Source organism: Macrotis lagotis, chromosome 2 (assembly GCF_037893015.1).
Source record: "Macrotis lagotis isolate mMagLag1 chromosome 2, bilby.v1.9.chrom.fasta, whole genome shotgun sequence".
Taxonomy (NCBI): domain Eukaryota; kingdom Metazoa; phylum Chordata; class Mammalia; order Peramelemorphia; family Peramelidae; genus Macrotis; species Macrotis lagotis.
In genome coordinates this window covers 230,981,607-230,993,848 of record NC_133659.1, presented here as the reverse complement: position 1 = coordinate 230,993,848, position 12,242 = coordinate 230,981,607, and the positions used below count along the sequence as shown (strand labels likewise).

Sequence of the window (12,242 nt, the reverse complement as noted above, 5' to 3'; positions counted from 1 at the left end):
GTTCATTCTCATAACCACCCTACAAATGTGGGGTTATTTTTATCCCCATTTTACAAATTGAGTATGAAAAAGTTGAAGTGACTAGCTCGAGTACATAGCTAATAAGCTTCTGAGGCAAGATTTGAATCAAAATCTTTCTATCTCCAAGTCCAGTCTACACCCACTAAACTGGCAGCCTCATCATTTAAAAGGAAGATTATTAAAGCATCACTAGAACTGGTTCTTAATAATCTAAGGAATATATACATAATTAGATGTAGTCAATGGCATTTTTCTGTTAATATTCTTTCCTCTTCTTTATATCTCTGGATCAGGTTATGTCCTTCCTTCTTGTTGAAAAATGTTGCATATGTAGCAACACGATACCAAAGAGAGTGACAAAGGAGAAGCAATTATGTTCTGCTTCTTTCCATTCTTTCTTCTTTTGATTTATCGCAAAAGCAAAATTGAGATCAACTGCTATCATTTTCACTTACAACCATCCTCACTTTCCTTCCTTACCTAAGCATCGTCCAACATCCTAGGGAAAATATTGTTCTCCCTATTCCCAGTTATATACCTCTAGCTTTGATATCATTCTCTGGGGTAGAATAAGAACTTTTCCCTCCAATTTGTTGTTCTTTAACGTTCAGCTGGCATTCTTTCTCTTTTACTTTCATTTTGATAGTCTTCCTAGCTTTTATGTCTGTTTTGCATTAGATCCACCTCTCTTTTTTATATATCTCTGGGAATATCTTATCTATTTTCAAGTTTTCAGACATTATTCACTACGGACACATCTCTATCCTTGAACTTTCATATTCTCTTCAGTTATGTGTTTTGTTTTTGTTTTTGTTTTCTCTCTGTAAATCATTGTAACTTATTGATTTTCCCACTCAAATTAGAAACTACAAAAACAAAACTGCTGAAACAGACATTGACCTTGACACTTTCACCACCACTACCACCACTACTTTTTCCCCTCCCACAACTGGAAAATACAGAATAAATTTTGATTATAATTGTACTTCTTCAATACTTTGATAAGTCTATGATCTCATTACTACGAGTTTTGTATGACTTTTCATCCTTTCTGGTTTATCTTGGGATATCTAAAAAGATCCTATGGAGGCTCCTCAGGAAATATGAGTTTTCTGATTCCATCTAGTTGGGTCCATGCTAATCTGCTTTAGTCAAGGGATAATGTATGGAGAAATCAAGTGCTCCCCTGACACATTCCTAAAGAATCTATACAACATTTTAAGTCTTCCTATAAGGTCTGGCTTTTGTTTTTTACATTTTGAAGGTGTAATGATAATCATCCCATGATAGAATAGAGAGGATGCCAGATTAGTCTCAGGTCCATCTTCTTACTTGTCTTGAGAATAGGAACAGATCATTTCACTTTCCTGGGCCTCAGAATATTAATCTATATAAGAAAGTTGGGTTGACTGAACTCTTAAGGTGCTATCTAGTCTATGATTCTGTTTCTTCCAGAATTTGGCAATTTAATAGTAATTTGGCACTGTCATGCTAATGGAAATTATTCTCTTCGTATTTGTTTCCTATGTAAAATTGATAATTTTATTTCCTTTCACTATTTTAATTAAACAATGATCGAACTAAATAATACCCTGAATATATACTTAAAAGAACCAAATGAATATAACTTAAGGAAATGGAAAAGCAGTCTTTAATTGAGATTTTAGGGACTAAAGATTTTGTTTTTTTAATATACTTTAAAATTATAATCATAATTATTTTAAAATGTTTTTGAACTATCAATTTTTTTCTTTGACAGTAAATTTCCTAACTAGCACCCATTTCATGCTTATATATTGAGAGGAAACATTGGAAAATGAATAGGGAGAGAGATATTCTGGGAAAGATTTCAAGTTTTGCTTCTAAAGCATACTAGCTGTGTGACCCTGAACAAGTCACTTGTCCCTTCAGTATCTCTGCATTCTTCTAATTCTATGCATTGTAAAATAATTACTCATTGTATTGTGACAGAGAACTGCTTTTCCTGGATTTCTTTACACTAAAGAACTCACAGATCCATATTATAATATATATATATGTAAATTCTTATTAATTATCTATTTTTCATTGCCAAGGTCTCTGTTGCACTAGATCTTATTCTTAGATCTGGTGCTGCCCTCTCTCCCTCCTCCATTTATTTTATTCTTTCTTCCTTTCTCAAATATGGTACTATCTATTTTCTTCATAATGAGGACAGATTTATAAAACCTGAAATCCTTTATAAGCATGTGGTATTAAGTGAATGTAACTTATGTTGCCAGGCGGCCATAATGGCTGAGGAGTTGAAGAAGGAGCAGGATACCAGTGCCCACCTAGAAAGGATGAAGAAGAACCTGGAGCAGACAGTGAAGGACTTACAGCACCGTCTGGATGAGGCTGAGCAGCTGGCCCTGAAAGGAGGAAAGAAGCAGATTCAGAAACTGGAGACAAGGGTACCTATCAGAACAAAATGGAACTTTTCCTTTTAGATGTAAAGGGGTTGGGGAATGTGCCTCCTGCTCTTTTTTTTGTCTGTATTATTACTGAAAACTATTCTCAATTGTTTTCCAGATCCGAGAATTAGAGTGTGAACTTGAAGGAGAACAAAAACGAAATGCAGAGTCAGTTAAAGGGCTCAGGAAATATGAACGGCGAGTCAAAGAGCTGACTTATCAAGTAAGTGGGGGGAAAAATAAAATATTTTCCTGCTTTACCTTTTCTGATATCTTGAAATTCAGCATTTTCTCTCCCAAAATACAAAATTAGGAATGTCTTAGAAAAAAGTTAGAAGCAAAGAAAAAAGCGAAAAGGAGATCAGAAAAGCAGAAATGCCTATGGGGATTTAGAAAATAAGGGTTTATATGATGTGACTGTTCTTTAGCACATCCTTAGCTTTTTTTTCAAAGCTCAATTCAAGCACCTCCTCTTTGTGAGGATTTCCCTCATAAAACTAGCTGTTAATGACATCACTGCCAAATTACCTTGTATTTGTGTTGTATATGTTTTGCATGCACATATAAAATCCTAGACACAGATATAGATACAGACACAGACATAGACACCTATACAAACATGTTTTCTCCCTTGGCAAATTCTGGAAGGCAGGACCTGCTTCATTTTTGTCCTTGTGTTCCTAGTGTCTAGATAGTGAAGACTCTTAAAAATGACTTTTGAGTGATTGAATGGTGGCAGAGAGCTAATAGTCAGTTTTACGTTTTACTAAATATAGCCCAGATTTTACTGGGTCCCATCAGGTGACAAGTTGTCAGAACTAGTAGAAACAAATGTGGAGAATCTTTCTGTTTTGATTATTATGGCAGCTAGAACTAGGGAGAGTTGGCCCCATAGTACTTCTGCTCTGTATTTCTTTCAAATGATATTCACCATTGCTCTATCTAATACTTTGTTAAGCTTATTAAGTTGTCTTATCTTTTTAGGGTGAAGAAGACAGGAAGAATGTGCTAAGATTACAAGATTTAGTGGATAAACTCCAAGTGAAAGTCAAATCCTATAAGAGACAAGCTGAGGAGGCTGTAAGTCAGACAACAGTTATCTTAAGAAATTGGCAGACTCTCCTTAATTCTCACAAGAGACATGTTAAAACCAACTCCATATTTTTTATCTCCTCTGACTGCTTCATTTCAGGATGAACAAGCTAATGCTCATCTCTCCAAATTCAGAAAAGCTCAACATGAGTTGGAGGAGGCTGAAGAACGAGCAGATATTGCAGAGTCTCAAGTCAATAAGCTAAGAGCTAAGACCCGAGATTTTACCTCTACCAGAGTAAGTTGACATTGAAGAATACTCTTAGAAGGAATTGGTGAGACAAAGGGTAGCAATATGGGTAAGGAAGCTTAAGTTCCCATTTTGAAGAGTTTCTCCAAAGGGAAAGAAGAGAAGACCAGTACTGTCCCACTAAACTTTCCCTCTCCTTGGTCTCTAGGTAGCATATTTTGAGTATTCATTAAAGCAGAGAATTGGGTGTCTGGTTTTGCCCACTTCTAATAATTCATACAGCTCATATACTGTATATTTAGGTCTTAGCCAGAGGGAAGTGCCTCTGATGTTGAAAGGACCAGGAAGATTGAGAACAAGCTGACAACAGGGAACAAAGTTGGACATGCCTACTGGGGGCAGGGTGGTTTCTTCATTTTTAAAATATTATTTATTTTATAATTGAAATCAATGGAAAATTTATTTAAAAAATTTGTGACATACTGTTATCCCTTACATATCACAGGGGTTAAAGGCATGGTGCCTCCATGATCTGGAAAAAAATTGATCCTCTTTTAATACTAGAGAAGAGGTCCAAAGTTGCCCTTTTTCTTTTATAGGGTATTTATAGTACCTTACTATAAAATCTGGATTTAAGTATTTGGTCATAGGTTCTGTGTAATTTGTATACCTTTGCATGTGACTTCTGAAAAACTCCCCCAAAATTCCCATTTAATGTCTTTTGCCAACCTATGATATAATGATATGTCAGGAAAATCATGATGTGGTAGGGATAACTGTAGTCACTTTTGATAAAAAATTCAGTTCTTTATTTACTCACCTAACTTATTTTTTATTACCTTCCCAAAGAATTTTTAGGGACAGAGTTTCCAAATAATTAAGTGTCTGAAGTTGTGTATATAGGAGTAAACATAAGTACCACAAAATGTTTTTGAATTGTCATATTGAAATATGGGCATGTAAATCCATGAAGGTGTCTTTAGTGTGGGTCTAGTAGCAGATTGATGCAGTAATATCTGATATGGATTAAAAAAAGACTTTTTTTTTTTTACCATTTCCAGGTAGTACATGAAAGTGAAGAGTGATCTACTTCTGGGAGCTGGGCAGAAACTATGCAAAATGTATATTTCCCTGGTTCCTAATCATGTGTGCTTGTAGTTGCCATGTGACTTTTTCTCACCTGTATATACATGCACATAATAAACTATTCTCTGCTTTCACTTTTGGGTAATTTTACTCTATCCTTTCCCCCACCCAGAGGTTGAATAATGTAGAGACCTTTGTGTTTATGTTGATGTCTCTGCTAGTCAATACTTTCTTGAGTCAAAGGAGCCTGTAGTGTTGCATGAGGATAGCAGCTACATAACCTATCTATCACAGCGTTGAGAAGATTAAGAGTCAGTGAAACTACTTTGAAAACTTTCATATTCTCATGTTATTATCATTATTATAGACTGGTTTGAATCACTGATACTTAAGATTCCACAAGATTCCACTGACCTTCCTTACTTCCCTGAAGGAAGGACACAATTTCAAGTTTTATACCCTTCTCCCTACCCCAATCTTGCTTGATTCATGCTGCTCAAATGTTTCAGTCATGTCTGACTCTCCATGACCCCATTTGGGCTTTTCTTGTAAAGGTATTGGATTGGGTTACCATTTCTTTCTCCAATTCATTTTACAGATAAAGAAACTGAGACAAGCAGAGTTAAGTGACTTGCCCAGGGTCACATAACTTCTAAGTATCTGCAACTGGATTTGAACTCATATCTTTCTGACTCTTGGATGGGCACTCTATTCACTGTCCCACCTAGATACTTCAGAATCTTAATTCATTTTCTGTCATTTTTCCTCTGCCATAGTTTTGTTTCCCTTGCTGTCAGCTCCTCCTATATTCCCTAGAAAACTTATAGTCTGGAACAACAGGTAAAAATGAATGGAATCAGAGAACTATAGAAATTGAGAGTGGAAAGAGGAATTAAAGTTCATCTAGCACATCTCCTCTACTTTGGTGAGGCTTAGATAGATACTTCTTTTCTTAGATTTTTAGAACAATTACTGGTAGACAGAGACATGGGTCTCCTATTAAAATGAATACAATAGAGTCTATCCTCAGCAGTGATGAGTCATATACTTTCATCTTCCTTTATTCTTTTGGGGATACTAATGCTTCAGCAAACAGGGTAGAAAAGAATTCCCCTTCCTTCTACTCCTCTCCTCTCCTCTCCCCTCCCCTCTTCTCCTCTCTCCTCTCCTCCCCTCCCCTCCCCTCCCCTCCCCTCTCCTCTCCTTGCCTCTCTAATTCTAGAACAGGGAGTTATTAACTACACTGAAAGGAGGTCCTGAAACTATCTCACTTAAAATAATCACCCTCAGCTGTTGGTCAGAATAGCAATTTAATAAAATTTTTTTTAAAAAGAAAATTAGCATATTTCCAATCAAGAAAGTATTACTGGGGCTGGACAATTTAAAATTAACTTGCAATTGAAATGTCTTTCCAATATTACTTTCCATTGGTAAGAAAGTGTCTAGCAAGTAAGAACTCATAGGACATGTACCTATACATACATATATATATATATATATATATATATATATATATATATATATATATATATATATATATTTGTAAGTATATGTACTTGTACTCAAACTCTATCATTCCTATAACTTGGAGGCCTGCCTCTGGAGTGAACCAGAAGGTAAGAAAAGGAAACTGGTAGAATTGTTGATGGTGCTAGGTCAATTGTTTCTTTTGACCAAGTATCAAATCCTCTTCTCCCCCATCTCTTCCAATATGGATTAAGCTGTACATCAGCCTTGTTCTCCTCCATGACAGATCTTCAAAAAAAGGAAGAGGAAAGAGGGAGAGAATGACTGTGTAAAACCCTAAAATTAAAGTCTTTTAAATATACCTCTAGCACCAAGGTCATTTCATATATGTGTTAAGGAGGTGAAAAGCATATTGGAAAATCCATAGGAGCAAACCAGAAAGTTTATTTTTCTCTTGAATTCTGCCTTCAGGATAGGAATGAGATCATTCTTTGTATGAATCTACATATTGAGGAAGTCAAAGTTGTCTATAACAACAACAACAACAATAATACTAGCATATTTTAATTTTCAAAGTTATTTTCTGCTTCTTCTTGCTTTATCTTCATAACAGTCCTGTATCTTAGATAATGTAGTGTTATTAAATCCATATTGCAAAGGAGGAAATGGAGGGTCAGAGAGAGGAATTGATTTACCAAAAGTTACATTTATCAAAAGTGTTTATGGATGGTAGTATGATGAAATTCATCAAGAGCCAGACTGGGAACCAAGAATACCTAGGTTTAAATCCTACCTAGGACACATCCAAGCTATATAACACTGAGAAAATCACTTAACTCTCAATGTTTTAGGCAGCTCTCTAAGACTCTACATTCCAAAAAACATGCCAGCCTACATTGGTAGAGGGAGTCTTCATCCTGAAATGTTCCCTATGACAATGAAATCATAGATCCAGGTCCTATCCCCTATCTATGAAGATTAAAAAAGTAGCTTAGATGTTATTAGAACTTAGGTCTTCTGACTCCTTATCTCTATATAGCACATAACCCCTATACTTATCTCTAGGTACTTGGTTTTTTTAATGTCTCAACCAACAGTATAATAAAGTAATTTGAGAAATAAAATGAATTCCTGACCCGGAATTATCATTGGTACTTGAAGGTCAGAAATCACACTAAAAGACTATTGACCCTCAGGCCAATTGGTCCATAGCCAAAACAGTCATTTAAAAAATTACTTTCTGCATTTTAATGAAGATATGTACATAAAAGACAACAGCAAAGATATCTTCTTGTTTTAAATTATACAAATTAAATCATAACATTTTTAAATTGAGAAAAGAAAATGTACAACTTACTGAAAACTTAAATCCTCCAACTGAAATTTCAGACTAGAACATATGATATGCCACCTAACAATCCAGTGTGTTATTATGATCTATTCATTTTATTTATATACATATACATACATATATATATGTATGTGTATATGTGTGTGTATGAATTCTCAAAATGAAGGAAAAGGCAGTAATCTAAATTCTGGAAGCTCCCCATGGATGTGTCTACTAGGAGAAAATTTATCCTATAGGAATAACTCCTTTATGATAAAGTCAATGGGAAATTAATTTTTTAAAATTTCCTTTCTAGCTATAATTCTCTATTCTATAGAATTCCACTGCTGATTAACAAGACACTAAGCTCACTGTTTTTAAGTGTGTGTGTGGGGGAACACAGCACTAACCTTGAATGAGGAATTAAGAGTTGCAATTAAAGAATAGAACAGGAACCCTATCTTGGAAACAAAGCTTCAAGAGATTAAATAGTAGGTGGTCAAGAAGTAGAAAATCCTGGAGAAAAAGAAAGTTAGAGAAAAAGAAAAAAGATAAAGTTAGAAAAAGAAATAAGTAAAAGTACTAGATAAAATTTAATGCCTGTTTTTGAATATATTGACTCAATCCTTTGTTCTTTTTTCATATAAAAGCTGTTTCTATTATCGCTTTTGAATAGCCACACTTAAACATACTTTTATAGAACTCTGAGTTTTTTAAAAAAGAGATGTCAAACACTACAGTTTTGGAGGAAATGGAAAACAAGCTTCTGAACAACTTCTTTGCTGGGAGTGGTTTTAAGATGCCTTGACTTTTGATTGACAGTTCCCTTTATGTTCACATTTGGTATACTGGTTCTAAAAAAGTAACAAGTCCTTATGGGGAGAAAACTAATGTTTGAAGTTTTCCACCAGCTGGGGAGGTCAACCTTCAATTTCTTTTAGGCTGGATCATCACAGCAGCTGAGAATGTGGAGCAAAGAATCTGTCTAACGTGCAATGGTCTGTTTATACCCTACAAATGGTCTGTTTCTAAAAACAACCCTGGACTGAAGGGATTTGAAGACAACTTTCTGGGCCTGAACTGTGATCTAGTTACCCTCAGCAATGCTGAGACATTCCTAGGAGCTAGCCTGCCTCCAGTCTGCATGCCACCATGAGACAGTAACCCCCATATGGCAAAGGCTATTTTTATTCAAGATGTTTTGTGCTTTCATGGTCACGAGAAAAAAGAAGTCACAACTGGTGGCCATTAATAGACCTCCTCCCTTTTGTCTCTGGACCCCAGAGATTGATCCTCTTATTTCCTTCTTTTTTTTTTTTTTGGTTGTTGTTGTCAACACTCATTTTTCCTCCAATGGTTCTCTAACTTTAGGTCTATTTCTGAATTGATTAAAGTTCCCCTCCTTTCTTGGTTAGCAGAAGGAGAGCAAAGATCATGGAATTTAAGAGTGGAAGAGAACCTAGAGAATATTTAGTATAACCCCTACATTTTATAAATAAAGATACTGAGACCTAAAGACAGGAAATAGCTTGCTCCACATCACACAGGTAGTAAGTAGCCAAATTATGCTTTCACACCAGGTATTCAGACTCTGAATTCAATATTATTTCAGTTATACTAGAAACTCCATGAAGATTTTTAAAAATAGGAACACAGGGGACAAACTAGAATAATAAGCACAGATAAGATATAGTTAATAAAAGTCTTGAGTAATAGCTATAAATGGTGGTTTCCAAGCTATTTTCAGTATCTCTTTCTCCTTTTCACCCAACCATTCTTTATACTTTTATTATATAACTGGTGTTCCTAAGAATGTCACTTCAGCCTTTATTTTATATCCTGAAGGGGGTGGGCGATGATCATGATAGACCTAATGATCAGCAGAACTTTGTAAAAGACCTAGGGAAGATTCAGGCCTGGCTAGACTAATTTCTACTTGCTTCACCATATGAAGAAATCTTCACTGAAGAAAGAAAGTCATCTATGATGAAAAATACTTTGAAGATCAAAAATAAAAGGAAAAAAGGAAAAAATAAAAGGAAAGGAAACTTTATATGATCTTAGATTTGCAATTTGAAGGATAATAGAAAGCTTCTAAATCATATGCCATAATTTGTACAACTATTCAAAGTACAACATACTACTATAAAATATCTTTGTAGCTATAAGCTGTTCTTTTTTTTGGTTGATCTTTTGATGGCATAGATCTACTAACAGCACCAGTGTGTTAAAGGATATCCAGATTTGTAACTTTGTGCTATAATTCCAAAGTGTTTTTCAGAAGTTCAGATGTGTATTAATTTACAATTCCACAGACAGTAAATAAGTCTTCCCATTCTTCCATAGCCTAACAATTGTCATTTTTCTTCTTTGTCATCAGGGTCAATCTAATGTGAGTGACGTAGAACTTCATAATTGTTTTCTCATATATATATATATATCACTATATATCTCTTATTAATGATTTGGAATTTTTATAGATAGCTTACTTGGATTTTTTCTCTTAACAAATTGCCTTTTCACATCTATTATAGATTGATTCTTATTCTTATGATTTTGAATCAGTTGCCTGTATATCTCAGATATCAAACTTTTAGCAGAGAAACTTGCTGCAAAAATATTTTGCCTTGCACTGATTTTTATGAAGAAAATTTTCAATTTTATATAATTGAAATTGTGTATTTTATCTCCTTGATCTTCTTTATCTCTTGTGAATTCTTCCCCTATTCATCACTGAAAATGGGTTTTTCTGTTCTGCTTTTTCTAATTTTTTTTTTGTTTTTGATATGAGTTATAGACAGGTTATAGATTTATTTGGAACTTATGGAGTATATATATATATGCTATAAGATGCTGGTCTAAACCTGTCCTGCCATATTGCTAGATGCAAAATATGACCTAATTCCTTTACTGACCTTTGAAACTCTAAAATATAGAGATTCCACTACCTTCACCTAAAATGGAAAAGAACAAATGAAAAGTCAAGGACCAAGGCATGTCTTTCAGAGTCAAAAGATCTCAGACCTTAAGACTTTCTCTTCTCACATTAAGGTCTTTCACCAGTCACCAGGGATGAAGGGAATCACAATGAAGTGAAAAGAGACAAAGAAAAAGTCTCCTGATTCATTTGAAATCTTTCCTCTACTGCTTATTACTTGTGTAGCCTGGAACACAAAGTTTTCTCAGCTTTTTCCATCTGTAAAATGAGAGAGAGCATGGACTGGATGGAATATGAGGTCTCTTCTTTTCCAACTATGATATTTAAATTTCTTTGATGGCAATTCAGAACCAGAGATCTGAAGTACTCTGTTTTAGCAGAAGACATAGAACCTACATGGCAAATAATTATTTGTTGATTTGATTTGACTTGGTAAAATATTTACTCCCATTTAATTGTCTATTAGAATAAGAATCTATCCCAGTGAGATGAATTATTCTTTTTTTGTGATTAATTTCTAGTTAAATAAATGTCACTTCCCCTAGGAAGATAAGCACTTCAGGCATTATTTCCAAAGATAAATTTAAATAGTATTTCTTCAAATCACCTGTTGCTTCCTTTTTGCATCCACCATGGTTAGGAGGGTCAAAGAGGCAGCAAAAGCTGGGTTGCCCTGAAATATGGCACCAGTGCTTATAACAGCACAGAAGAATACTACCAAACCTTTATGATGATCTGATGTAATTGTTGTAGGCTTTAAAAGGGAAGAGAGACAGAGTAAGACCTCAGTCTAAGCACTCAACCCAAATTAGGCTGCTAAACGGTTTGGGAGGAAAGTATTTTTTAAATGATATTTTAATTTATTTTTCCAATGACATACCATGGTAGCTTTTTAACATTCACCCATTTGCAAATTTATGTTACACATTTTTCTATCACTTGACAGTGAATGGTTTGGTAAAAACTGTACATGTATATTTATGTTTAACATATTTACATATTAGTCATTTTGTGTAAGAGGAATTAGGAATAAGGGAAAATAAAGAAAACCGTAAGATAGGAAAGAAAAACATCAAAGAAGTTTTAAAAATTGAACATAGTATAATTCAGATTCTGGGCAGAGGGTTCTCTCAATGTGAATGACATATCCATAACAGATCTCCCAAAAATGTCTTTTATCTCTGAACTGCTGAGAGGAGCTGTATCCATAATAGTTTATCAACTCACAATGTTGTTGTTAGTGCACAATGTTCTTTTGGTTTTGCTCCCTTTGCCCAGCATCAGTTCATGCAGTTCTTTCCATGCTTCTCTAAAGTTCAACCTCTCATGATTTCTTATAGAACAATAGTACTCCATAGCATTCATATACCATAATTTGTTCAGCCATTCCCCAGTTGATGGGCATTGAGGGAAACACTCTTGACCTGATGGACAGCTAATCAAGAAGTGAAATTTTATTGACTTAGAGACTTCCAGGTGAGCAAACTCCCTATACTAATTAATGTAGGTCTTCAACTCTTACAAAATTCTCTGGGTTCACTGAGAAAGTAGTGTCCTGGTCAAACAGCCAGCATGTGCTCATAAACTCCTATCACCCCAACTCTTCCCTTCCTAATCTTGACCCCTTAGTTTGCTAATTCTCATCTATACTGCCCTCTATTCTTTGTTTTTAGATTTTTCAAGGCA

General features: G+C 34.7%; 1 protein-coding gene and 1 long non-coding RNA gene across 4 annotated transcripts in view; one reads left to right on the top strand and one right to left on the bottom strand.

Moving 5' to 3' along the window:
* The window catches only part of LOC141514351 (myosin-2-like), a 125,739-nt gene that overhangs the window by 27,904 nt on the left and 85,593 nt on the right, over window positions 1–12,242 (top strand). Inside the window, exons 36-38 of the mRNA XM_074225119.1 lie at window positions 2,283–2,453; window positions 2,572–2,676; window positions 3,438–3,533. Of these exons, the coding sequence (XP_074081220.1) occupies window positions 2,283–2,453; window positions 2,572–2,676; window positions 3,438–3,533 (372 nt within the window). The remainder of the gene's footprint in view (window positions 1–2,282; window positions 2,454–2,571; window positions 2,677–3,437; window positions 3,534–12,242) is intronic.
* LOC141514352 (uncharacterized) overlaps window positions 1–12,242 on the bottom strand; it is a 29,120-nt gene that overhangs the window by 1,254 nt on the left and 15,624 nt on the right. The window contains exons 3-4 of one of the 3 annotated variants that reach the window (XR_012476009.1): window positions 8,029–8,134; window positions 2,334–2,411 (exon numbers count right to left, since the gene is read on the bottom strand). This is a non-coding gene — a long non-coding RNA (uncharacterized LOC141514352). Of the gene's footprint in view, window positions 1–1,856; window positions 2,412–6,388; window positions 6,577–8,028; window positions 8,135–12,242 lie in introns of those variants that run through there. The other 2 variants (XR_012476007.1, XR_012476008.1) reach the window with 2 other exon arrangements.